The sequence below is a fragment of the Myotis brandtii genome, unplaced genomic scaffold (assembly GCF_000412655.1).
Source record: "Myotis brandtii unplaced genomic scaffold, ASM41265v1 scaffold504, whole genome shotgun sequence".
In the NCBI taxonomy this organism is placed as follows: Eukaryota; Metazoa; Chordata; class Mammalia; order Chiroptera; family Vespertilionidae; genus Myotis; species Myotis brandtii.
In genome coordinates this window covers 2,148,027-2,175,623 of record NW_005369217.1, presented here as the reverse complement: position 1 = coordinate 2,175,623, position 27,597 = coordinate 2,148,027, and the positions used below count along the sequence as shown (strand labels likewise).

At 41.9% G+C, this 27,597-nt stretch overlaps 1 protein-coding gene across 1 annotated transcript in view; it reads right to left on the bottom strand.

Moving 5' to 3' along the window:
* Positions 1-27,597, bottom strand: part of GALNT8 (polypeptide N-acetylgalactosaminyltransferase 8) — a 49,465-nt gene that overhangs the window by 1,802 nt on the left and 20,066 nt on the right. The window contains exons 3-10 of the mRNA XM_005877040.2: positions 24,497-24,663; positions 17,868-18,051; positions 16,921-17,118; positions 16,325-16,439; positions 12,985-13,170; positions 9,700-9,837; positions 9,035-9,130; positions 7,815-7,982 (exon numbers count right to left, since the gene is read on the bottom strand). Coding sequence (XP_005877102.1) covers positions 7,815-7,982; positions 9,035-9,130; positions 9,700-9,837; positions 12,985-13,170; positions 16,325-16,439; positions 16,921-17,118; positions 17,868-18,051; positions 24,497-24,663 — 1,252 coding nt within the window. The remainder of the gene's footprint in view (positions 1-7,814; positions 7,983-9,034; positions 9,131-9,699; positions 9,838-12,984; positions 13,171-16,324; positions 16,440-16,920; positions 17,119-17,867; positions 18,052-24,496; positions 24,664-27,597) is intronic.

Sequence of the window (27,597 nt, the reverse complement as noted above, 5' to 3'; positions counted from 1 at the left end):
CCCAGTGCTTTCTCTCCAAGCCCCGTGGTAACCTAACCATAGGTCTGGGGTAAGCACTGCAGTGCTGGGTTATCATCTGCCTTTCCCAAGATTGAGCATCAGGTCAGTGTGCCTGACAAGACATGATGCCCCTTGGAGAGCCATGACTGACCTTCCTTTTCACACCTGCAGCTCTGAGCCTGTAACACCCATTAAGATTCTTCCTCCTTCTTCAGTGAGACTCTGTGGTAGGACTGGAGTGGGAGCTACATTCACGAATCTCAGCCTATTTTCTCCATCACTCTGGGGGCAGTTCCTACTTCTCCCATGTGGGGGCTTCATGAGGGTTTACTACTGGGAATGTTGCAGGCTTTAGAGCTAAAACATCTGTGTTAAATCCCTGTTCAAACATCTACAGAGAGGCCTTTGGCAAATTACCTAACCTGCCTTAGTCTCAATTTCCTCATCTATAGAATGGGTTGAGAAGTAATATTAGGGTTACAGTTAGGTTTAATGTTTATTGAGCATCTTGAGGCAGAGACCACATTCTCAAGGCCACATCCCTGCTCCCTCCCTAGCCATCAGCTCCATACCTCTCTTCTCTTCCAATCACAAACTGCCCCCAACAACCCTGTTCCCAAATGTCACCTGCCCCTGGCCACACTGGACTCCCTCCACCCCCACCTCCCACGATGCATCCATCCAGCATCACCATTCAAGGTGGCTCTCCGGTTCTTGAACTCTTCCCACTCCCACTGCTCCTTTCTCTTGGCCCCCACTTTCAGACAACACAGGGCCACCATTGGAGTGGAGTGGACCTAGCCCACAAATGTGCCTACAGCAGTCTGGCCTCAGCACTTGGCTTACTCCTTAAGGTTACTCCTCCAGGCCTCCTTAGCATGCTTTGTCCCTTTCACTCAATGCCTTTAGTTTTCACTTTGTCAGAAGACCCCGCTTCCAGTCAGTCGACCCCTCGCCCAGATGACATGGGTGGTCTCAGAGGAGCTGCCCTGCTTCTGTCTCTACTGCCAGCAGCCCCTGTGCTCTGAGCCCAGCCGCACTTGACATATATAGAGAAAAACACTCTTCCTGTCTAACATCCTTCCTTTATTTCTCTCTCTTAGCAGCTTCCTTTTCTACTGACTTTAAATAAATCCAAATGTCCCAATATAAAAGCGGGGGGGGGGGGATACCCTTAACTCAACCTTTTCAAACCAACATTCAGTGCTTTTCTCCCTTTCAGAAACAAACTTCCTAAGCAAAGAGGCAATAACAAATAGTGGATAAGATTCTGTCTTTGAACCCACAGCATTTACTATGCTATGCGACCTTGGGAATATTATGTGACTTCTCTGTGCTTTAGTTACAACATAGCTAAAGTAGAGCTAACAATAATACTTCTCTTATAAAATTTATGTAAAGATCATGTTTAATCCAGTGCCTGGTACAGAATACATACTCAATAAATCTTGGCTATTATAATTTACTAGTGGTCCAGTGCACGAAATTCATGCACAGGGGTGGGGGGGATGTCCCTCAGCCCGGCCTGCAACCTCTTCAATCTGGGACCCCTCGGGGGATGTTCAACTGCCGGTTTAGGCCAGATCCCACAGGGCCTAAACTGGCAGTCGGACATCCCGCTCACAATCCGGGACCATTGGCTCCTAACTGCTCACCTGCTTGCCTGCCTGATCGCCCCTAACCACTTTGCCTGCTGGCCTGATCAACCCCAACTGCCCCCCCCTTCTTACACAATGGGAAAAGATACTCTTTTCAATTAATGGGTGTTAGGAAAACTGAATAGCCACATGCAAATGAATGACATTCGCTCTTATCATATACTAGTGGCCTGGTACATGAAATTCTACAGGGTTTAATTGGCAGTCGACATCCCTCTCACAATCAAGGACCACTGGTTCCTAATCGCTCCCCTGCCTGCTGGCCTGATTGTCCCCACTGCCCCCCCTTCTGGCCTGATCACCCTTAACTGCCCACCCCTGCCAGACTGATTGTCCCTAACTGCCCCACCTACCAGCCCCTAACCCCCTCTGCCTCGGCCCCACCACCATGGCTTTGTCTGGAGGACATGTGGAAGGTCTCCTGGTCTAATTAGCATATTACCCTTTTATTAGTATAGATTGTGATCTTTCTGAGAGAGTCAATGATCTTTTTTCTATTTTCGAGTCATTTACAAGTGAGATGTGTTTTGGCAGTATTCCTTACATCCTCTCCAGACTCTGGTTTCTCTTGCATTGTATTCATCTGGATCTAATACATTTTTGCTTTGGTTTTTATTTGGGGGTGTTGCCTGCCAGTTTTAAAGAGATTTTTGTTTTTGTTTCTTTTTCCCTTTTACAAAAGGAATATGTGCTTTTTTTAACTTGGAAAATATATTTTTAAAATTAGAAGCACTCATAATGGGACAGCATTGCATATAAAGTTTTTATATCCTGTTCTTTAAATCTAACATTACATCATGTACTTTTTCCAATTTCACTAATTTTTTGAAAATATATTTCTTAGGGATAGTTTGAATGGCTATATAATATTCAGTTCAAGGAATGAACAAAAATCTCCCATACTGTTAGACATTCAATTGTTCCTAATATTTTGCCATGATAAATAGTAAGATATTTTATATATGAATCTTGACCTACATTCTATATTATTCCTTATATTAAGATATTGTCTTAAAAGAAATCTAGTGCCTTTAAAAGGGGAATAATTAGTTTTGGGGTTCTGATCAGTGTTAGTGTTTTCCCTGTAGAGAGCTAAGTTGCTTTCTGGAACTATTCCCACAGGCAGCTTAGGAGAGCACCCCCCAGAGGTCTCTTCTTGAACCCTGACTACAAGTGGTCTCCTAGCTACCTCTCCCAGAGATTCTCTTATCACTCCAACTGGAAGACTTCCTAACAATGACCTTCACCCACATTCTTTCTAAATCAGATGTGTCTCTATTCTAACTCATCTCTTCACATTGGGTCTCTTCGCAGTCCTTGGCTCTATTCTCTGTGGTCTTTGAAGGTCATAACCTCACCGGTTGACTCAAAATGTTAATCATGAATTTGGAAGAAAACAAAGGGATTGTCTAGTCTTACCCATCCCCCTCAATTCTGGAATATATCTTTGGTAACTTTTTGGTAGAATGAAGGTAGAAGTTGTGTCTACAAAGTAAACAGAGCACAAAAGGGTCCCAACATTCAATCAAGTATTATGTTCATATCTGAAAGAATTGGGATAAGACAATTATGAAAGGCTCAGATAGAATGAATTGACTTAAAACTGACTCGAAATCAGGAAACACCATCATCTACATGGTTGCCTCCCTCTTTGGCTTTCGGAGTTCTTGGCATAGTGACATAAAAAGGGATCCATCCTGGACACCAGAGTGGTGGGCAGGCTCCCCCAGCTGCCCTGCAGCTCCAGGGCTCGCTCACCACAACCTGTATTCTATCAGCAACTTCAGCCACCTGAGAAAATAATCTTCCAAAATTCTCTTGAGAATGCAACCCTCCAAATGTTTGGGATGTTATAATTGTTTCTTTAGCATATGTAATATCTTGATTCCCAGGAGATTTGGACTTAAGTATAAATGTTAAAGGAACCAAAGACATAGTATTTGTTGAAGATTCTGCATATATTACTGTTTTTAAGTACATGCTATACTTAAGAAACATTGTGTTACAGGTTAATATTATGCTACCAATTTAAAAAGTTGTAATTAAATAATTAAATTTATGATTATATGTTGAAATTTACTGGATTGCAAACTTTTAAACACTTAAATGATCTTAAGCATTATTCAATTTAAAGTCAGAGAATTGACTGTCTTAAGAAAGAAAATTTAATGTATTAAATTTATAAATATAGTCTATAATGTGTAAGGGTATTTATTAAATTGTAAATCCTCTTTAAAGTTGCTAAGAGAGTAGATCTTAAAAATTCTCATAAGAAAATATATTTTGTAACTGCTGATGAATGCTAACTAAACTTATTGTATGTGTAAACATTTTGTAATAATTTATATATATATTGTGTTGTACACCTGAAATTAACATAATGCAATATATCAATTATATCTCAATAATAAAAAATAAATAAGTAAACACTACAAATAACTCTAAACTTGTAAATTTGAAGAAAAGGGCTAATTTCCAAAACCCATAAACAAACAAAACTCAATCATCTATAATAATAAAAGTGTGCCCTAACCGGTTTGGCTCAGTGGATAGAGCGTCAGCCTGCGGACTCAAGAGTCCCAGGTTCGATTCCGGTCAAGGGCATGTACCTTGGTTTGGGCACATCTCTCTGTAAAAATCAATAAAATATATTTTTAAAAAATAATAAAAATAATAATAAAAATGTAATATGCTAATTAGACTGGACGTCCTTTCGAAGCCAGGGCTGCGAGGAAAGCCCAGGTCCTGGGTGCCAGAGGGAAGCTGGTACCGGCAGCCAGGGGAAGGAAGACCTACTCTTGCACGAATTTCATGCATCTGGCCTCTAGTCATAAATAATTACAAAAACTCAAAATAAATAATCTAAATAGCTCTGTACCATTAAAAAATTTTTCAATTCATTATTTAAAAGCTCCTGAAAAAAAGAATTCTCCCATGCCCATAAGATCTCACTAAAGAAGTATACTAAACATTTAAAGAAGGATTATATTGGCTAGAATTTCTAGTACTATGTTGTACACCAATTTAAGACAATCTCTTCCAGAGAATCTCTTCCAGAAAATGCCTCTTCCAGAAATTGGTCTCTTCTATAATTTTTGTCAAAAGGATAAATTTTATCAACAGGAAGAGGAAACACTTCCTAACTCACTCCATAGGCCAGTACTAAAACCAAAGACTAAAAAAAAAGAAAAGCTGCAAAACATGATCTGTAGCCAACTTAGACACAAAAATCTTCAACAAAATACCAGCAATTCAAATCCAGCAAAGTATGAAAAAAAGTATACACTGTGACTAAGTGTGATTTATTCCTGGTACACAATCCTGGTTCAACTTTGAAAATTAATCAGTGTAATCCATTATATCAATAAGCTAAAGAAGAAAAAGCTTGATCATATCAACTGATACAGAAAAAGTATTTGACAAAATCTAATTCACATTCATGATAAAACAAATGCTTAAAAAGTTAGAAACATGGGGAAATTATTTCAACTGTAGATAACATTAGCATCTACAGCTAATGTTATACTTAATAGTAAAATACTCAATGCTTTTTCCCTATGTTTGAACACAAGGCTAGGATATTCACTCTAATCACTCTTATTTAACATAGTACTAGGAATTCTAGCTAAAATAATAAAACAAGAAAAACAAATAAAAGTCATTTAGATTAGACACTTCAAATGTGATTGTTCCGGGGAGGGGTAGGTGTGGGGTGGAGGGGGTCAATGGGATAAAAAAACAATAAAGGGGACATCTGTAAGACTTTCAACAATAAAGATACATTTTTTAAAGTGATTGTTAAGCTTGATAGGTTCATAGATAAAATAAGATTTGTGAGTGGAACATAAAAGCTTAAAGAAAAACTAGAGGTTTTTAATTTATAACTTTAATAAATGGATCATTAATTTTTAATGAAAATAAACCTGGAATTGCATTTTCTACAAAAGATATCATTAAGGATGTCAAAAACTCACATTAACTGCACTAGCTGCCAGATGCTCAGACATGCTTTGCTTGGTGACTACTATTGACAGAATGCTCACCACCTTTCCAGGCAGCCCGTTCTTTTGTAGGACAGTTTAAGCCATGAGACCGTTAGAAATTCCTTCCCCCACCCATTATGTTAAGTCAAAGTCCTTGATCTCCAACAACTGGTCTTAGCTCTGCCCTCCTGTAGACACTGAACAAGTTTACTTCCTCTTTCTCATGAACACAGCATCATCTTTTCTCTAGATTCGCCACTCCTCTACCTCCAGGTCTGCCAGTCTTTTATTTGTTCTGCAACCATTTCTTGAATGCCTGCAATGTCCCAGGTACTCTGTTAGATGCTAGAGAAAACAACACACAAAACCCAGGTCCTGCCCTCCAGCCTACAGTCTAGTGATTAAAAGAAGCAAGTGAGCAAGCAATTAAAACAGACAATGAGACAAGGTGTAGAAGAGGTGCCCTGATAGCACATAGAGAATTCAGAGGAACACTTTACATTTGGCCAGGTAAAAAGGTGGGAGGAGAGAAAATAACGCCCACAAAAGTGCCTCAGATAAGTGGAAGCATGGCCTTTCATAGAATTATATATATTTCCATACAGTTGGAGCTTAGAGCAGAAAGACAGGGCTTAATCCCCTCCTCCTTTTCACTGATGTTGTCTAGTTAAGAGAGACTTAATCTAAGATCCAAAACCCCTTTGAAATTGTAAGCAAAATTGTGCCCTTATGTGCATATATATTAGTATGTTTTCCTGGAGTTAGTCCATTCCTATTCTGCAGCAGATTCCCAAAGAGATTATTTGCTTTAAATTAGGAATTTCTGAGTTAGATTGTCCATGTCCTTTTATATGAGGCTCCTGATCCTCATAAAGTACCAACATACTCAGAGCTATATCCATAGGCAAAGCATTGCTTCCCTCCATCATGACATCACAGTCCTGCCAGTGTGGCTTAATGCTGCCTTATTACACAATAAATTCACACACAGACTCACTCAACCAGGTCCTTCATGCCACTGTCATGTAAATTCTGACAGATTCCCTCCACCTTGTTCTTGCTCAATTGATGTTGAAGTTAAAGTCAGGACTTTTATATAGTCCCTGTCAAATTTCAGCCCAGTGCTCCAGACTCTCTGCTTAGCATTAACAATAAAACTGATCACAATGGCTAATCCTATATAATAAAGAGGTAATATTCAAATTGACCATCACGCTCTCGCACAAGATGGCTGCCCCCATGTGGTCAAAGATGGCCAGCAGGAGAGGGCAGTTGGGGGCGACCGGGCCAGCAGGGGAGCATTTAGGCATTCATCAGTCTGGCAGGGGAGTGGTTAGGGGGTGATCAGGCTGGCAGGCAGGCGAGCGGTTGGGAGCCAGAAGTCCCAGATTGTGAGAGGGATGTCCCAGATTGAAGAGGGTGCAGGCTTGGCTGAGGGACACTACCCACCCCCCGTGCACGAATTTTGTGCACTGGGCCTCTAGTCTATAATAATAAAAACGTAATATGCTAATTAGACCAGACAGCCAAATGACCTTCCGGATGAAGCCACAGCGGTGGAGGCCGAGGCAGAGGCGATTTAGGGGTGATCAGGCAGGCAGGCGAGTGGTTAGGAGCCAGCCGTCCTGGATTGCGAGAGGGATATCCGACTGCCAGTTTAGGCCTGATCCCGCAGGGATCCCTGACATCCCCTGAGGGGTCCCGGATTGTGAGAGGGTGCAGGCCGGGCTGAGGGTGCCCCCCCACCCCAGTGCACAAATTTCGTGCACCAGGCCTCTAGTATTTATTGAATACTTTCTATGTGCCAGGCACTATGCTAAAATGCTTTACACATGTTATCTCATTTAATCCTCCCAACCCATAAAGTCGATACTATTTCCATTTTATGGATGAGGAAACTGAGTCTCAGAGAGGGCAACAAAATTGCTAAATGTAACTGAACTATGATTTGAACCCAAATGCTTAACTGTTAAACTATAACAGTTTCCAGATGTTTTTCCCTTCAACACCCACCTTAGTCAACAGACTCGGTGTTTCATACCCAGTTCCCTGTTTCCGATGTTTTCCCTACACATGGTCACAAACTGAGTCTTTCTAAAACACTATGAAATCAAATATGAATCTCTCAGATTATATTTGAATATATCTATCCTTTAAAAAGTACATGACTCACCGGCTTAAAATCCCAATGTATGTGCAGTCCATTTTGGGCTGCCTTGGAACATGGCTCCAAAGTGGGATTCTCCCCACTGCCAGGGTCTGTCAGGCAGCAGTCCTCGGCATTTGCCTCTGCAATCAGCGATCCCACGTACAACTCCCCAGTTAGATGGTAGTAGACTTTCTAAAAGACAGCAAAGCGATCTGCTGTAGACACAGTCTGTGGAGAGGCCCTTGACCTGGATAGTGGACATAAAGACTGCTTATGGGTCCTATGGACACTCAGTCACCAGGGGGAGCACGGAATTTTCCTGAGTAACAAGTAGTACCCTCAGTTTCTTTCTCCCACCACCCCCAGTTGATTCTAGGGAGAAGACCAGGCATGAGGAGGCACTAGCCTGCCTCCTTCCATGCAGGGAGCCCAACAGAATCATGGCTTGCGTGGATGAGGGAGCTTATCTTTGGGGGGAAAAAAAAACTCAACTGAACTTCATTAGGTGTCATCGGAAGCCTTCACTATGAGCTTGTTGTTAGGAAACCTTTCAAATTTTCAATCTGACCCTCCCTTGCTCAGTGAGTTAGAACAAGTAAGTTGTTTTGTGTCACAGCTTTTTTTTTTTTTTTTTTTTTTTTTTTTTTTTCATTCATCAAGTGGAAATGCTATCTATCCTGCATCCCTCAAGAGGTTCCTGTGAGGGCAACATGCGAAGTAACATGACAGATGTGAGTAGTCTCAGGGAAAAAGAAGTCCCCTGCTACACCTCCCACTTGGTGCCAGATCTCTCTTATCTCCTGGAAGGACTCCCATTCTGCCAGGGACTCTCTTCTCTAGCCCCTGTTTCCTTCTCTATGGAAGAAGCCACAGCTCCCCACCTTCCCACACAAGGAGCAGGGTGGGGTGGGGGTGGGGATGGAGGGAGGCCGTGGGAAGAGGGGGAAAAGGAACTGAAGGTTTTGTCAATGAAAATATTACCATGGAGAATGAATGCAACAGATCAGAGCCTTTTCACCTTCCCTACCCATATCTGAAATAGAACTGTCCTGCCATAACTTTTTGAATGAACTTGGAAGTGCTTAGTTACACGTACAGGTTGGGGTTTCACCATGACTCATTACCCAGGATTCCCAGCTCCTGCCTCCCTGACATCTGGCACTGAGTCCAAATCTGGCAAAGGTTGCTAGGGCTGAGCCTCAACAGACTCATCCTGTCCCGGCAAAGAAGGTTATGGAAGATACCTGTGGACTGTATTCATTACAAAAATACATGACGGGGGTCTTGCCCTTAAAAGGGCCCCGATCCAGGCAGTCATTTTCACTCAGCGAGTTTTTTATCTGAAGGAGCAAAACACATGACAATATGATTGGAAAGAGTCGGAGAAAGAGAGTACCAAGCCTCCCAGACCCTGCATTTTCTCCAGTGCTCCAAAGGGCCAGGAATTACCAGCCAAAGGGACCAGCAGTTTGCTATCCTAACAGCAATTTTCTAAGCAAATTTCTAAGACAAATGCTGAATTGAGGCCCTGCTGTGATCCCCACTTCCTGGGAATGCCCGCCCACTGGGACCATCACAACGTATATAAAGAAGGGACACCTACAGCCACCTTCAGGTGGGTGAGGCCAAACACCCTGATTGGCTGAGAAATGGGAGAGGCAGAGCAAGGGCTGCCAAGTAAGGAAGTAGAGGCAAAGAGAAGGAAAGGAGATGGGAACTGTGGAGTAAGAGGTAACAGGAACTGAGAGGGCCCAAGGGCAAACCACTGAGGAAGGAGTTGGGGGACAGGAAGAGAATCTTGGACAGGATGTGTTTGGGAAACCCTTTTCTGGGTAGTCATGTGACTCAGGTTTCATTGTCTGTCACAGTCAAATATTTAAAATCTGAAATGCAATTTCATAATACGTACTCTTCCATAGCCTACAATGTTGTGGATTGGCCTCAGGGCTGGATACACATTTTTCAGATACCAGTCAAAAGTTTTACATTTCAGGTTTTCCCGGAGTGCCATTCTGGAAGAAATGTCTCCATAATCGATTCCAGAGTTCTGTAAGTAAAACATGGAGTGTTTCTGTGTGATGTCCTTGGCTCCATCAAAGGGTATGGAGATGCCTGAGGGAAGGGGGTATTTTTCTGATGGTCCATAAAGTAACCTTTATAATGTATAGTTTTCCGGGGAGAGTGAAAAAAGCTTGAACCTTAGGAATCACATTGGCCTCAAAGGCACTTGCAAGGCCTGTGTAGTGGGGTCACTCAGGTTTCTTTCTCATCATTAGCAAGCTAATGCAGACTGCTCCTGTTAGAGATCATATTTATATCAGTAAAACACAAAATACTACTCATGATGGCCAAAAAAGGCTTTCAAAAGCAATATTCTGGCAGCAAGATTTTGGTGGTTAGGTAGCATTTTCTAAAAGTGATATCTGTGGGGAATCAAACTGAAAGAATGTTTGAGCCCAGAGCCACAGCTCCGAAGCAGAAGATAGCAAATCACCCTGACCTCCAATGGCAGGGACAATGTATGGCCTTAGCCAAGAAGGTCATCTGCATTCATGTGCATCCAACAGGATTATAGTCTCTATTCCCACCATCTCACATCCTGCCTACCATGTTTATGTCCTCTTAAGACAGTGAGTTCCTAATGTCCAACCCTGTACCATAAAGATTCCACCAGTAATGATGATGGATGAATAAGAAATGTAGAGGATTACTTGGTTTGAATCTTATCTCAGCCACTTACTACCTTATTACCTTAAACAAGTTTCTTTCAATTCTCTGTGCTTCAGTTTCTTCATCTGTAAACTTAGAATAATAAAAATAAAACCTACCCAAGGAAGAGTCTGCGCTTGCTTCCTCCCACAACCACATCAAAACTACAACTAAATTATAGAACAGCCACCCTTGAGAACCACCTGAAGACTAGCTGAACAGAACTCCTATAACTAAGGATATAAAGAAGAAGGATATATAGAGGGTAGGAGGGGCACAAATGCAAAATGGGCTGGCCCCACACCCACATGTGGTGGGTAAGACCTTCTCAGCTGTGAAGGTCCTCACTGGGGAGTGAGGGGTCCTGGCTCACACCTCACTTCCCAGCCCGAAGAACCAGTGCTAGGAATAGGAGTCCCCACAATATCTGTCTGTGAAAATCAGCAGGAAGTCCATCCAGGTGAGACAAAGGGCTGCTGTAGACCAGATATCCTTTTAAAGAACCCAAGCGAAAACTCAATCGCTCACACTTGCCCTAAGCTCCAGCAAAGGGACAGCAGCTTGGAAAGCACCAGGGATATATGGGGAGAAACTGAATTGACTGGCTTCAGAGAGAGGGAAGGAAGGGCAGCTCTCTCATGGACAGAAGTACTGACAGGTGCCATTATTCCTTTATTGAGCCCTCTCCCCACACAGCAGGCAGACACAGGTGTGCACTACATGTGAATCTCCATCAGCCTGGCTAACCCCAATTGCCACTCCCTAGTGATTCCCTGAGACCTTACCTCACTGAACTTTCTTTCAGCATGAATCTTTTTCCAAGGCTGTTCCTCACAAGCAACCAACCTTGGCCTGAGCTGTGGACTTTCCTAAAATCTCTCAATGATTTACAAACCCCAAACAAGCAGTGGGTAGCCTCTGCATGCCCTGCACCTCTTGCTAATCAGCCCCAAGCTTGGCATGAGTGGCAGTCACACTCGGTCCATAGCATAACTGGTCCCAGATGCCTCCAAACCAACAGAGGGAGCTACCAACCACCGATCATTTTGTAGCTCCTACCAGGTGGCCCCAGGCCAGGCAGGCAGCAGCTCACTTTGGCTAACACTGGAGCTCTTCTCAAGAGGCCCCAGAAACAACACACCCAGTGGCCAGCTTCAGACCACACCAGAGCACCACCCAATTAGTTCCACAAATGACACACCGAAAGGGCAAATTCAGCAAATACCAGAGCCCCAGATGAACCCCATTCTATGAGGTCATTCACACACCAACAGGTTGTCTGTTGTAGTCATGGTCAGCCCTCACACCCAGTCAGCTTGGGGGTCAATCTCACCCACTGATGTGCCAACAGAAATCAAGGCTCAACTACAACAGGAGGGCACGCACAACCCATACAAAGGACAGTCCTGGCACACCCATCTCAGGTGACCGGGGAGACTGTGCCACTGAACCCATTAAGACACCTACTATATAAGGTGATCCTCTCAAGATCGGGAGACATAGCAGATCTACCTAATACATAGAAACAAGCACAGGAGGTAGTCAAAAAAGAGAAGAAAAAAACCATATCCCAAATTAAACAAGACAAAACTCCAGAAAAAGAACTAAACAAAATGGAGGCAAGCAATAGAACTACCAAATAACCGAGCAATTCCACTTTTGAGTTTTTATTTGAAGAAATCCAAAACACTATTTTGAAAAAATATATGGACCCCTATGATCATTGCAGCATCATTTGCAACAAAGTCTAAAAGAAACCTAAGTGTCCAAATGGATAAAGAAGATGTGGTATATTATTCAATGGAATTTTACTTAGCCATAAACAAGAATAAAATCTTGCCATTTGTGACAACATGTATGTACACAGAGGGTATTTAGACTAAGTAAAATAAGTCCGACAGAGAAAGGCAAATATCACATTATTTCACTTCTATGTGGAAAATAAAAAACAAAATAAATAAACAAATCAAACAGAAATAAACTCATAGATCTAGAGAACAAACTGATGGTTGCCAGATGTGAGGGGGTTTGGGAGCTATGTGAAAAGAGTGAAGGGATTAAGAAGTAAAAATTGGGAGTTACAAATTAATCACAGGAATGTAAAGTGCAGCATGGGGAATATTGTAATAACTATGTACTGTGCCTGGTGGGCATTAGACTTATCACAGGGAACACTTGACAAGTTATATAAGTGCCTAAGCATTATGATATACACCTGAAACTAATATAACATTGAATGTCAACTGCAATAGAAAATTTTAAAAATACATAAAATTAAAAATAAAACCTACGCTCTAAGTATGTTGTGATAATTAAAGAGTCTGGAACATAGTCTTACTACATAAATGTTGTGTCATCATCATCACACCATCTGGATGTTACCCTTATTCTTTAGGGCTGGGATGACACTTTTGCTGTATCCCTTCCCATTTCTCACCACTACCACCATCTCCTCCTCCTGGTCCTATTCAATGCCATGACAAACCTGGAGTGGTATGTTCCAGGCCAAGTAGACCATGTATTTGTACTCATCCATCCAGATTTCGGCCACTCTGAGAGCATTGCGCTTCATGGCAGGAGTCAGATCCAAGGCATAGGGCTTGTGATTTCTCTCTATGTGAGCAATCCGGGAGCAGGGCAAGACCTCAATTCTCCCCCCGCACTGCCACACCTGCAAGAGAAGGGGAAAAAATCATCTGGACAGTCTTGGCGCCACAGCTAATAAATAGCATTGCTTACTGATGCACAGAGACCAACATTTTGGAGCCATTTTTTAAAGAACATAAATTCAGTCCTCCCACTCCCATCTTTATGTTACCTCCCAAACCACTTATCTAAAACAATCCTCCTTAGAAGTTTACCAAACTTCTTCTCTCCTGTCATTCAGACAGTTCCAGAAATCCTACCCACTTTAGGAAATCCTCCCGAACAAAACCAAAGGAAGGTCTGTTGCAGGAAGCCACCATTTGCCAATACTGTCATGAGAGTGCACCAAGGAACGAAGAAGGCCGATGGATCTTGAGCATTAGCAGGATTGACGCTAAGCACCGATTGTTTGTGTTGAGATGGTGGTGGCTCGATAGTCTCCAAGTAAATGTTTACTGGACCTTACTGATCTTTACTGATCTTTATTGACCTTAGAGACGGTCTGTCTGCTACCTGTTTGCTGTGCTTTACTGAGGGCAAGATGTGTATCTAAAACTGAATAAAAGCAGATGGGACCCAGTTTCAGTGTGTCTCTTCAAGAAAGAGGCTCCACCTGGCCCCCAATGCCTTCTAAATTCATATTTCTTGTATAGCATTTTCATTTGTGCGTCGGCCCTTCCTAGAATCCTGAACCCCACTGCGAAGGTCCTGGCAGTCTGTCCCTGCTCACTTATCCTCAAGAAAAGTGAAAATGTCCTGAGGAGCACCAAGCCCTGAGCTAACCACACTGGAGTTAGTGTCCTATGACCCCTCCTGGACCTGCATGCCAGATATTATGCAATGTGATGAACAGACCACAGGTGGTCCACATGATCCCTGCCCCCTCATCTTCACACCCTTCCTCGCTCCCCTCCCCTTGAGTGTGGGTTTGTGATCTTCTTCTAACCAGTAGAATATGGCAAAGGTATGTACACGATTACATGTGTGTGATTACATTACATAAGATTGTAGTGTCCATCCAGCAGCGGTTCTCAACCTGTGGGTCGCGAACAATGAAAATACACCCTGCATATCAGATATTTACATTACGATTCATAACAGTAGCAAAATTACAGTTATGAAGTAGCAACTAAAATAATTTTATGGTTGGGGGTCACCATAACATGAGGAACTGATTTAAAGGGTCGCAGCATTAGGAAGGTTGAGAACCACTGAGCTAGGAGATGCACTCTCTTGTTAGCTTAGAAGAAGCAAGCCACCAAGTTGTGAACCACCATATGAAGAGTGCAAGAAACTAAGGGTGGCTTCCAACTGATAGACAGCCAAAACCCCAATGCCTCCTCAGTCTGGAAGACTTCAAGGAGCTGAATGCTGCCAATACCAACATGAGCCTAGAAGCAGATCCTTCTTCAGTCAGTCCTAGCTGAGAACCCAGCCCTGGACAACACCTTGACTGCATATAGGTATGACCATCTGACCAGTGCTGGCCAATGAAATACAATATACACAACTTGCAGGTAGAACTCATAAAAAAGAGGAAGAGCATACACTCTCTTTCCCTACTTTCTCTTCCTGCTAACTAGGATATGGATGTGATATTGAGTGAGGCAGAACCACAAGATGGGAGAGTCTTGGTCCCCATCACTCTGGAGCTGCCATCTCAATCCTGAACCACTTATGTTCAAACAGTCATGGAAGAAAAAAATTAATTTCTATCTTATTTAAACCTCTATTATTTTGGCCTCTGTCCCAAAAGCCAAATAAGAATTCTAATTCATATCTTCATAAAACATTTCAAATTATTTATTGCATTTTAACTGCACAATCATTCTTATGAGATAGTTAAAAAAAAAAAAGGACACTTCTCTCCATTTCACAAGTGGAAATACTGATCAAGACCACCAGGCAAAAAAATAATAATTCTCTCTGCTAGAGAATGGTTGTGACTTAATGGAAAACCCAGACAGGGACTCAAAGTTTATTTGTTAACACATAAATGTGGGATCTTGATTGGGTCCTAAGTGGGTGCAATATGTGGTCTTCAGTCTCAATTGGAAAGAAACTGAAGGGAGTAGGACAGAATAAGCTTTATATAGGAAATTATCTTGTTCCTCCAGAAAACACAATGGGCCAGAGGTCACCTGGACTCAGGCACAGAATTTTGGAGCTGGGAGTTGCAGGGGTGAGCATTTTATAGAAATGGGAAATTAGCAGAGCCAGGATTAGAACCTAGGTCCAGCATTTTTTACAATGCCATCCTGACATCCTTATTATTTTTTTTATTGTAAACTCATTATCAAGTGTAAGCCATATGTCACTCACCATGCTAGGTTCTTGGTGCAGCAGGTATGGCTTAGGGAGTTTGTATCAGGCCAGGATAACACAAACTTTCTAGTGGAAAAGTAGGGTTTGGAATTAAGATTTGCATGAGACCTATTCCAAACTGATTGTGATGTGTTGAACTTATTGGCCCCAGTTCTCCATCACTTCGTTGTAGACAGAAGATACTCCCCACCCCTTAGCTTTGGGCTTGACCATAAGATGTACTTTGACAAATTTAATAGGAAAGAAAAAATAATGCACTAGTTCCAAACTGAAGCCTTCAGAGCCACCCCATCAAAGTCAAGCTGGAGCAGAGAAGAGGCATCATTGCTGAGTAGCCAGTGCACAGGAAGTTGGTCAGAATGAGAATTTGTTCGAGAATTTTACTGCTGTACAATCCATCATTGGCTATTTGTCCTAGACTAAACTACATCTCAGCATGACCTATGCCATCATGTCAGCTGTTCTAGCTGTCCATTCAGCTGTCCACACATCTGTATCCCCTGGACCCTCTGCCCAGTTTCTCTTTGGTCTTATAGAAAGCTGTCTGCCACAGAGTTGTTTGATTCTAGATGTTTGGAAAATGCCTGGATTCCTCAAGACAAGGGGGGACACCATCTGCTGAGCCTCAGTTTTACCCTTTCCTCCGATATGTCCCAGATTATATAGACCTACATCAAAAAGACTCCACTCCTGAAGTCCTCGTGCCTTTCTCTAGTGACCTACAAACATGAGGATTTGTCCACCTCTTGAACCATTGACATTCAGCCTTGTTTCAGGATTCCAGAGACACTACTACTACCCTCCTATTATTTCTCCTCTGCTTTGTCCCATAAGAAGAACGGAAATGTACCCACCCGCAGACTAAGTTCCACATTCTCTCCTCCATAGACCAGCATTCCACCATCCACAGACCCGATCTTTCCCAGGAAGAGCCTGTTGGCTGCCAGGATGCCCATGATGGAAGGACTCCTGTGGAACACAAAGCAAGAGAAGTTACTAACCTCTCCACAATGAGTGGGTTAGGAGGGAGGGGAGCAGTAAGAAACACAGTGATGATTTGGCCTTTGAAACTCTACCCAAACCTCTTATCCGTAGGGTTTCCCTAAGCCCTCTAGCTGAACTAAGTGTGTGTAACTTTCCCTCACCCTCTGTGTTGTCATGACTCTTCTCAAGGTCTATTAAAAGTACCTCTTTTTCATCTGGATATTCCTACTTCATAGCCTGATAAACGCTTTAAATGGCCCAAATGTTTTCTAAAACATTTGCTTTATTTTGCTTGAAAGTCCTCAAATAATCCAAAGTGTCTGTGATTTCTTATCTGGGATCAGCGTTTTTTATTTTTATTCCCTGTCCTTCATTCCTTTCACCCTTCTTCCATTACTACCACCACACCCCATTCATTCCTGACTTCCCATGTGCTAACCACCTTCCTGAGACCTCTCCGACTTACTTCACTGGAGCGGTGACATCATTCAGATCAATCCAGGCCTTTGGCAGTGAATCATAACGGCACCACAGTTCCCAGTTAAACCCATCAACTGCCAATCCATACTTTTCTAGTTCAAAGGTGTCAAAGTGAATTTTGTCAAACACAGGAGACACGATCACAGTGTGGTCTTCCTGAATCCGGGCCAAGATGGGCTCTGCCCTAGAAAAAGGATGTGTAACAAACCCAGGTTAGGTATGTGGGTAAGCAGCAGGAGCAAGCAGACAAAGGTGCCCCAAGCATTAAGCACCTTCTTCATTAATGTCTTGCCCTGACATTAAGCACCTTCTTCATTTAGACTGAGCTTGATGGTGAGAGGAACGCTCCAGAGTCCAGGAAAGTTCTTCAGCTTTTGGTATAGCTGGGATGCTAGCAGCTGACCCATGTCAAAAGCATATTTGAAATTAGTACCCAAATACTACCCCCGAGCTACTGTGAACCAGGACCATCAGTATTCCTGAATTTACATTACCTTTGGGTCACCCTGTTTCCAAAATGATAACTCTTTACTATCTGATTCTCCATTTTCTCCAAAGAACACAGCTCTCTTTATGTCATGTAATTTCAGGGCTGGGAAAAACCTTAGGAATTACCAAAAGGCAATCTCTTCAATTTTATAGAAAAGCACATGAATATCAAGTTAGATGAAGTGATGTATATACAAAGTCCCAAAGTATTTGGTAAAGTCAGGGTTGGGTGCAATGTCAATATGCCAAGCCCATTGTTTTTGCTCCAGCACTATCCTTAGCCAGCCAAAATCCTCGAGTAAAAGCATCCTGTCTTTGTAGCTTCCCTGTGTTTAAGGTCTGATGTAGGCTTTCCCCATTTCCACTCTATCCTGTCTTGTATTCAGCATTACAATATGTCCTTTCTCCCTTTTTTTCAGAAGAAAAAACCATCTGGAGCCTTACCACCCAGAGTTCACTTCAATATGAGCATCCAGGATGGCTACCACTTCAGCTGTGGCCGCTTCCCTGCCAGTGTTGCGGGCTTGAGCAAGACCTTGTCTCCTGGTATGCCGTACTATTTTCAGTAGTCCTGGATACTTCTGGTTGTAAAGCTTAATAAGCTCATCCAAGTTTGTCTTTAGTTCTTCTGCCAAAAAAAAATACACACTTAAAGAAATTCTGAATGTAATGATCAGTTTGGTACAGAAATGTAATACTATTCTATAGTTAGTAGTGGTTGGACTATCTCCAGGTTAGGATGTGCGATTCTACAGCCTTGACTGTTTCCCTTGCACCCACCTTCCTCTCTATTCCATCCTCAGTCTTAATAGCACCATTCTAATCTCTTTTCCCTCAAAGTTAAACTGCCTTAGAAATTGCTTACTATGTGCCAGACACTGTTATACCAGGTTTATGTATACTGAAATTTTTTAACAAGAATGAATAGGACAGTCCTAGCTAGTTTGGCTCAGTGGATAGAGCATCGGCCTGTGAACTGAAGGGACCCGGGTTTGATTCCGGTCAAGGGCACGTACCTCAGTTGCAGGCTCCTGACCCTGCAGGAGACATTCAATCAATGTGTCTCTCTCACGGCAGTGTTTCTCTCTGTCTCTCCCTCTCCCTTCCAATCTCTCTAAAAATCAATGGAAAAAATATCCTTGGGTGAGGATTAAAAATAAATAGATAAATAAATAATATGTTTTTAAAAAAGAATGAGTAGGACAGACCTGATCTAACTATGATAGAAATGTTGATGGTCAGACATTGCAGAGACAGCTCACAACATCTTCTCCACAACTAAACACTCAAGATTTTTCTAAAGAATGCATAATCAACTGAAATTGTTTTGTCTTGTGTTAGCTATTTCTACTTGGCCTACTCAAGGACCAACTGGGACAGAATGCCCAACTAATGCCTTTTCTAACTTCCAGCTAATGAGTATATCCCCAAAATTATGCAAACAACATTCACTATTCCAAAATTGCTTATAGTTTTCTTTCTCTCTCTTTCTCCTCTCTTTTATAAAGCCTATCTATGCATTTGTTCTTTGGGTAAGCCTACTAGTTGACTTTCTCATACGTATGAAGACAACTTACATACAAATCACTAAGCAATGTTTAAAATATCTAACCAAATGACTCTCTGATAATATTAATTCATTTAATTCTCAAAAAATCCTATGAGGAAGGCACTTCCAGTATTCCCACTTTACAGATGAAAAAACTGAAGCACAGCGAGGTTAAGAAACTTGTTTAAATCACACATCAAGTAAGTGGCATTCCTGAGTGTGAGCCCATGTTGTATTTAACCACCATGCCATGCTGCCTCAAGGACTATGTATGTAATGGCTGGATTTATCAAGATTTCCCTCCATCTCCTCTCCCCTATTCACACCCCCCAGTGGCCAAGAGATTAGATTCTTTCTGGTTCCTTTCTCAGAAGAAGATTAGATTTGTGAATCCTGGAGTGGTCAGGACCTGGAATCAATAACGACATGACTATGGTACTAAAATCATACCCATTTTAGGACTTTCCCTATTGTACTCCAGGATGATGAATTGGTAATTGAAGGTGTTAAAGAGAGCCAATGGACCTGAAGGCTGTTTGCTCCTACTGAAAAAAATAAAAGGTTGAAATTCCCTAAATTCACTCTGTCACTAATTTTAGAAAGTAATCAGAAGGGGTTGACACATTTTTTTTTTCTGCTTCTGCTGCCACCACGGCATCTGTGGGAACTCTTGTGGGAAAGCAGCACAAAAACAAACAAATAAGCAGGCTCTGGAGTTCACCTTTGTCTTCACCCACCCTGTGGGACATGGAATCATGACTACTGCCAATTTTGAACAATTTCTTCAAGAAAGAAAAAGTGAATAGAAAAGCTGTGACTCTCAGTGAAGGATTGCAACTATTGAAAGGAGCAAGAGCAAGATTACCATAGTTTCTGAGGTTCTTTAAAAAAAAAACACGTATTTTTATTGATCTCAGAGAGACAGGAGGGGGAGAGGGAGATAGAAACATCAATGATGAGAGAGAATCATAGATCGGTTGCCTCCTGCACACCCAACACCGGGGATCAAGCCTGCAACCCGGACATGTGCCCTTGACCGGAATCAAACCTGGGACCCTTCAGTCCACAGGCTGACACTCTATCCACTGAGCAAAACCGGCGAGGGCCTGAGGTTCTTTTTTAAAGAGATATTTGAAATATCTCACAAAAAATATTTGGAGAATAATCTATGAGATTGGTTGCATATGGCAAAGAGAGTTAAGAATTACATTAGTTCCAGATAAACCAGGATGAAGAAGAGGAGAAAGATGAGGATCAAAATTCATTTATCTGGCATATTTTGCATGAGTTCTTGAATTAAACTTGGGAACCAAAATAGTGGTGGAGGAGGAATAAAAGAAAAGAAGGGGTTGCTAGAGACTCTGGATATCTAGACTATAATTTGGGCTCCCTCACTATCTAATTCTGTGTCACTTCCCATTTGGGGAACTCTGTTTCCAAAACTTAGAGAAGGCTGGATAACGTCAGTACCCTTCCAATTCCAAAGTCCTATGAGCTGTAGATTTCCAGTCACCCTTTCAGAAATAATGCCTATAGTCCAACATAAGAATTAAAGACCCTTCAATGGATCTTCTAAAGTAAACCTATGTTTCCTTCTCAGTCTTGCTCTCCCATTGATACTCTCCCTACTCCAACCCCCAAAAGACTCTTTATTTCAGGCTGTTCAGCTCAGGGTGCTTCTGGCTTCTGTATCTTTGCTCACATCTTTTTTTTGGTTTGTTTTTTTCCTCTACTCCCTATGTAACCCCACCAGAGCCAGTCAGTCTTCCTTTGTTTTCTTTGCCTTTTCAAATCCTACCAAGCTTTCAAGTCCCAACCCAAGGCCCTTTCCTCCGGGAAGCCTCCCTAAGTCATCCCAATTACTTCTCTGGGATTTCTTACACTCGCTGACAGCTCACTCAGTTTGACACACTACTTTTCATACATCGAGGTGTCTTTTCATAGGTTTGTCTTGCCTCATCAATTAAAATGGGAACTTCTTGAAATCACTGACATTCTCTTCCATGCATAATGCCTGGCACATGGTAGAAACTCAGTAAGTAGTTGTTGATTGTGGAATTTGCCTAAAATTGGAGAGAAAATACAGGGTTCCACCTACATTAATATAATTTCTGAAAAACTTAGATTAGTATCTGTTGACGTGAAACACTTGACCTGATGCAAATTAAGCTTTACATCTAGGGAAATAAAGGAAGGGGACACTCCTCTAATACCAGGTTGTGGCATTTCAATTGTACGACAAATTATACTGAGATAAACAAGGATTACAACACCGGCTAACATTTATTGGGAGCAAGCCCTGTTCTGAGGACATTACAAGTGTTATTTAACCCCCAGAAAGGTCCTATCAGAAAGGCAGTGTTATTCCCCCATGTTACAGATGAGGAAATGGGGCATAATGTAGCTGAGTAACTTACCCTCACAGTCACATGAATAAAAAGTTTATCTTGTGGCATGCATGGTAGAGACTTCCAATTCTTTTTCTCAGTGTAGCACAAAACAGATTTTTGCGTTCTGTTCAGTGTAGGCCCAATCTAGCTGATGTTTCCATGGTTAATGGGAGAGAAATTGATTCCTGTCCCAGTGACAACAAAGAACAACTAACAATTCCCTCTTCTGTGCCCATCCAAAAAATTATCTCTATGGAAAACACAAATGAACTCTCAACTCAAGTGAGAGGATGCATTATATGATGGGGTCACAATGGAACAAACAAGGACTATGTTATGTGTCTACCCTATATTTGTAATTTTGCATCTTTAATTTCATTGGTCCACATGCAAAAGTCTTGAATTATTTCTTATCTGCTCCTCATGGAATGTAGACTTATAGAATCATTGATTTTTTTTTCATAGAAAAAGATACCTTCAGAGTCCCTCTACCATAGCCCCTGCATTTGCCCCATGAAGAAGCTGAGTCCCAGCGAGGTGAGATGACTTGACTTGCCTCAGGTCATCTCAGAGAGCCAGGAAGTGGAGCCAGGTCTTCTCAGGTGTCCAGAACAGAGGTCTTTCTAATTACGCTCCTATTTCTTGCTTGAAATTCAGGTATACAACTGGCTATTGACCTCCATTTCCAGAAATGAATGAAGTCAGCCATTCTCTTTTCTTTTTTTCTGGTGGAATTTTGCTTGGGAATTGTAACGCCTCGTTTTTGTGTGTGTGCAGTTATATTGGAAGGACAAGAGAGGAAGGTATTTAAAACATGAAAAATATATCTAGCTGGTTTGGCTCAGTGGATAGAATGTCGGCCTGCAGACTGAAGGGTCCTGGGTTCGATTCCGGTCAAGGGCATATGTCCAGGTTGCAGGCTTGATCCCCAGTAGGGGACGTGCAAGAGGTAGCCTATCAATGATTCTCTCTTAGCATTGATATGTCTATCTTTCTCTCTCCCTTTTCCTCTCTGAAATCAATAAAATTATATTTTAAAAAAAACAAACAACATTAAAAAGAGTATTTTTAGTGTCTGAAAATCCAAAAATGAAGGTTTAAGAGGTCATTTGTCTCTTCTCCTCTGGTGAAACAGCCCTTAATTTGAAGCTACAGTAACCTGTCTGGTACTTAAAGATCCTCAGAAAGGGAGAACTCTTCCTCTCATGGGCTGCCATTTTACAGTCCTTACTATTCGAAATTTCCTCCTAATTGCTAGCCCAAATCTCTGGGTTTGTGATGTGATTCTAGTTTCTTTTATTAAGTGCCCAAAATTAATAAAACTAAGAGCTAACACTTGCTGAGAGGTTACTATATGCTAAATGCTATTCATAATTCATGTATTTTATCGATACAAACAGTGGCTAGAGCTAGGGCTCTAAGATGCTGAAGTTGTGGTCAAATCTCAATTCCATCATTTACCAGTTGTGTTGGCCAAGTTCCTTGACCAGATTATGCCTTAGTTTTTTGTATTTGTGAACTGAGCAAAGAAGGAGCTCCTTCCTCATAGGATTTTTGTAATGGTTAAAATAGTTAACATATGCCCTGACTGGTTTGGCTCAGTGGATGGAGCGTCGGCCTGCAGACTGAAGGGTCCCAGGTTCAATTCAGGTCAAGGGCATGTACCTTAGTTGCAGGCACATCCCTGGTGGGGGGTGTGCAGGAGGCAGCTGATCGATGATCTCTCTCATCAATGTTTCTAGCTCTCTATCCTTCTCCCTTCCTCTCTGTAAAAAATCAATAAAATATATATATTTTTAAAAAACAGTTAACATATATAAGGTGTTTAGAACAGTGTTAGCTACCATTATTATCCCACTTAATTCTCGTTATAGTCTATGAGATAGTTATTTTCATCAACATCCATGTTTTGCAAATAAGAAAGTAGTAACAAGGACAAGTTAAGTTACTCAAGGACATCCTATATAATAAAGAGGTAATATGCAAATTGACCATCACTCCAACACACAAGATGACCGCCCCCATGTGGTCAAAGATGGCCAGCCCCATGTGGGCACAAGATGGCCACCACAAGATGGCTGGCAGGGCAGGGCAGTTGTGGGAGATCAGGCCAGCAGAGGAGGGCAGTTAGGGGTGACCAGGCCTGCAGGGAAGGACAGTTAGGGGTGACCACGCCAGCAGGGGAAGGAAGTGAGGGGCAATTGGCCTGCAGGGGAGGGCAGTTAGGGGCGACCAGGCTGGCAAGGGAGGGCAGTTAGGGGTGACCAGGCCTGCAGGGAAGGACAGTTAGGGGTGACCACGCCAGCAGGGGAAGGAAGTGAGGGGCAATTGGGCTGGCAGGGGAGCAGTTAGGCATCGATCAGACTGGCAGGGGAATGGTTAGGGGGTGATCAGGCTGGCAGGCAGAAGCGGTTAGGGGCAATCAGGTAGGCAGGCAGGCAAGCAGTTGGGAGCCAGCAGTTGAACAAACCTCAAGGAGTCCCAGATTGGAGAGGGTGCAGGCTGGGCTGAGGGACACATCACACCTCCGTGCATGAATTTCATGCACCAGGACTCTAGTAGAGCTTGTAAAGGCGGAACTTGGATTCTGAAAACCCAGAAAATGAGGACTCATGTCTACCCAGGTGGAGTTAGACCAGGGTGGGGAGGGAGCAATGCCACTGTAAAGAGTCTCAACATCCAAATCTCATCTTTTCTCTGGGCTTAACTACCTAGAAAGATTTTTTTCCTCATAAGGAATGACTTAAATTCAACCTTGGTGTCTGTGATCCTCCTTTGGACCCCACCTCACTCCCTCGGGCCTCTCTCATGGAGCATGGACAGGGCACAGGTGGCTTTGGAGTCACACAATCCTGGGCCTGGCTCAGCTCCACCACTGACTGGCCACGCAATTTGGGCACACTATGTGTTCACTGTGTCTTTGTTTCCTCATCTGTGTAATTGAAATGATGATCCTCTGTCTTGATTTTGTGAAGAGTAATGTGCCCACTGAAAATTGGGATCAATAAATGAACCCTTTCTTCTTCCTATATGAGGAGCCCAAAGTGTTCTAAACTCTAAGCTAAAACCCCTTTCCAACCTACCACAGTTGATAAATGGTCATTTTACTGCTATTCCTTGATCGAGTAGCTCACCATTTGAGCTAAAATCGTCCACCAAGATGATTTCCTTTAACAATCGAGAGGGGGTCCGGTTGATGATACTGGTGATGGCCCGTTGTATAATGGACAGAGCTTCATTCGTGAATATGAGAATGACACTAAGGGATGGGAGTTGTGAAGAATATGTCTTCTGAAGACACCTATAAGAGACCATTTTTAATAACCAGTTTACTTTTTAAAATTACTTAACCATTACTACCCAATCTATATCACTTCACTACATATAATGTTATATTAATCAACTCACCCAAGCTCATTAGAAAAGAAAACTCTCTCTTGCTTATCACAGTAGCCATAAGATTTCATATTTGTTTTTCCCAAATTCTCCTGTTCTGAGGATAAAACCCATTTCTTTTTTTATTACTCTTCAGGAGACATTTCTACTTGAACATTCAACATGCCCCCAAAGAAATTCCTATTTTTCCTCCATCCCCAAATTAGCTTACTTGCCAGATGACTTCTTTCTAACATTGTCACCACCCTTTCCCTATATTCTCAGACCTTCAGTCATTTTTTACACAACCCAATACGTCACCACTATAGACACATAGCAAACTGTCCAAAGACTTGTGCTTGACACATTTTTTAAATGTCATAGTTTAAATTTATTAAATTCTTACCATATGCTAGGCACTGGCTTACTCTTCTCTTAACATTTTTATTGAGATACATATTACATGCAATAAAATTCACCCATTTAAAAGTGTACAATTCAATATTTTTTATAATATTCATTTTAGAACATTTTTGTCACACTATAAAGAAACCCCATACCCTAGCCTGTTTGGCTCAGTGGAGAGAGCATCGGCCTAAGGACAAAAGGGTCCCGGGTTCAATTCTGGTCAAGGGCACATACATTGGTTGCAGGCTCTTGCCTGGCTCGGGCCCTGGTTGGGGCTCTTGCAGGAGGCAACCAATCGATGTGTTTCTTTCACATTGATGTTTCTCTCTATCTTTTCTTCTCTCTTCCACTCTCTCTAAAAATCAATGAAAAGTATTCTTGGATGAGGATTAACAAAATAAAACAAAAAAGAAACTCCATACCCATTACCAGTCATTCTCTATTTCTCCCCCAAACCATTCCACTCCCACCTACCTCAGTCATAGGCAACCACTGATTAGTGGGTTTATTTTCTATTTCTGTAGAATTGCCCATTCTGGACTTTTCATATAAATGAAAATCTGTATCATAAAAGGCCTGTGGTCATGACGCCATAACAGTGGAACGACCAAACAATCGGTCACCAGGAGGTGCATGGAGCACCTCTCATGGGCCAGAACTCCTGGCTTGTGCGGTGAGGTGGGGTTCACACAGGGCTGGTGGGGCTGGCACAGCAGAGGAGGGGCCTGCAGCTCATGCAGGGCAGGTCTGGGGGCCCATGGTTTGCACAGGGCAGGTCTAGGGTCCCGCAGCTCAAGCAGGGTGGGTCTGGGGTCCCACCAGCACAGCAGGTCTGGATCCCACGTGATTTTGCGTGCTGGGCCTCTAGTATACAATATGTGGTCTTTTGGATTTGGGTCCTTTTACTTGGCATAATATTTTCAAGGTTCATCAATTTTACAGCACATATTAGTACCTCATTTCTTTTTATTGGCAAATAATATTCCATTGCATGGATATACCATATGTATCCATTCATCAGTTATTGGAAATTTACGATGTTTCCTCTTTTTGACGATTAATATCACTGTGAACAACTTTTTGTGTTGGCATGTTTTTATTTCACTTACATACACACCTGAGAGTGCAGCTGTAAATCATATGATAAATCTTTGTTTAACATGTGGACGCTGAGAAGAAAGATTCATTTGATGTGAATCCAAGAAGAAATTTACCTGCTAAAAAGGACTGCCTCTGGTCAACTGAGGGCCAAAATTTTGTAACTAATAAGAGCCTAGTGGCCATTTGCTGGTAGGGCTTGTTACATACTCTGTACAACTAGGAAGAACCTCTGACTGAACTCTGGCTTTTGCACTATGCCCCGCTTGTTTACATCATCTGAGTCAACCACTGCAGGGAAGGAAATTCTGGCTTCATCTATCCACCAACAGACAGTTTGGCCCAATCAGAACTGCACAATTTGGATACCTCATTTACATACAATGTACCTCATTAAGAACCCCGGGGGTGGGGGTGGGGGGAACTTTTGCTATAAAAGATGCTTCCCCTTCATCTCGGTGGAACATAATTTAGGTTGTCACCTATATGTGTCTGCTGGGCTGCAGCTCCTTTTTGCTCAAATAAATGCCTTCTATTCTTTGTTAAAGTTTAAAATTAATTTTGATTTACAATTTGATGAGCTTCCCTCCTGTTTTCCAAAGTGGCTGCACCATTTTACATTACTATCAGTAATAAATGAGGGTTCAAATTTCTCCACCTCTTGAACAACATTTGTCATTTTCTGTTATTTTGATGGTGGCCATCTGAAAGGTTGTGAAGTATTAACTCACTGTGGTTTTGATTTCCATTTTCCTTATAACTAATGATGTTGAGAATCTTTTTATTGTTTCTTGGTCATTTGTTTGTTTTTTGGATCAATGTATAAGTCCTTTCTTTATTTCAAATTTGGTTATTTATCTTTTTGTTATTGAGTTATAGAAGTTATTTATGTATTCTAGGTTCAAGTACCTTACTGGATATATGGTTTGCAAATATTTCTCCCACTTTGTGAGTTGTTTTTTCACTTACTTGATTATATTATTTGCAGCAAAAAAAAATTTTTCAGTTCTTATGAAGTTCAAGTTTTCAATCTTTTTTTAATCATTTATGCTATCTGACCCATGATCAGATTTTCTCCCAAGAGTTTTATAATTTTATCTCTTACATTTACATGTATGATCACTTTGAGTTAATATTTATAGTATGTATGCATGATGTAAGAGTCCAAATTCATCATTTTAGTATATAAATCCCCAGTTGTCCCAACAATGTTTGTTGAAGAAACTATTAATTCCCCAATGAATTGTCTTGATACATGCAAAGAAGAAAAACTCTCCTGTTTGTTTCTTTCCTCCACTCATAGCACTACTGACAATGAAAATTTCAGTGACCAGGTGTGTGTGTTGGAGGGGGC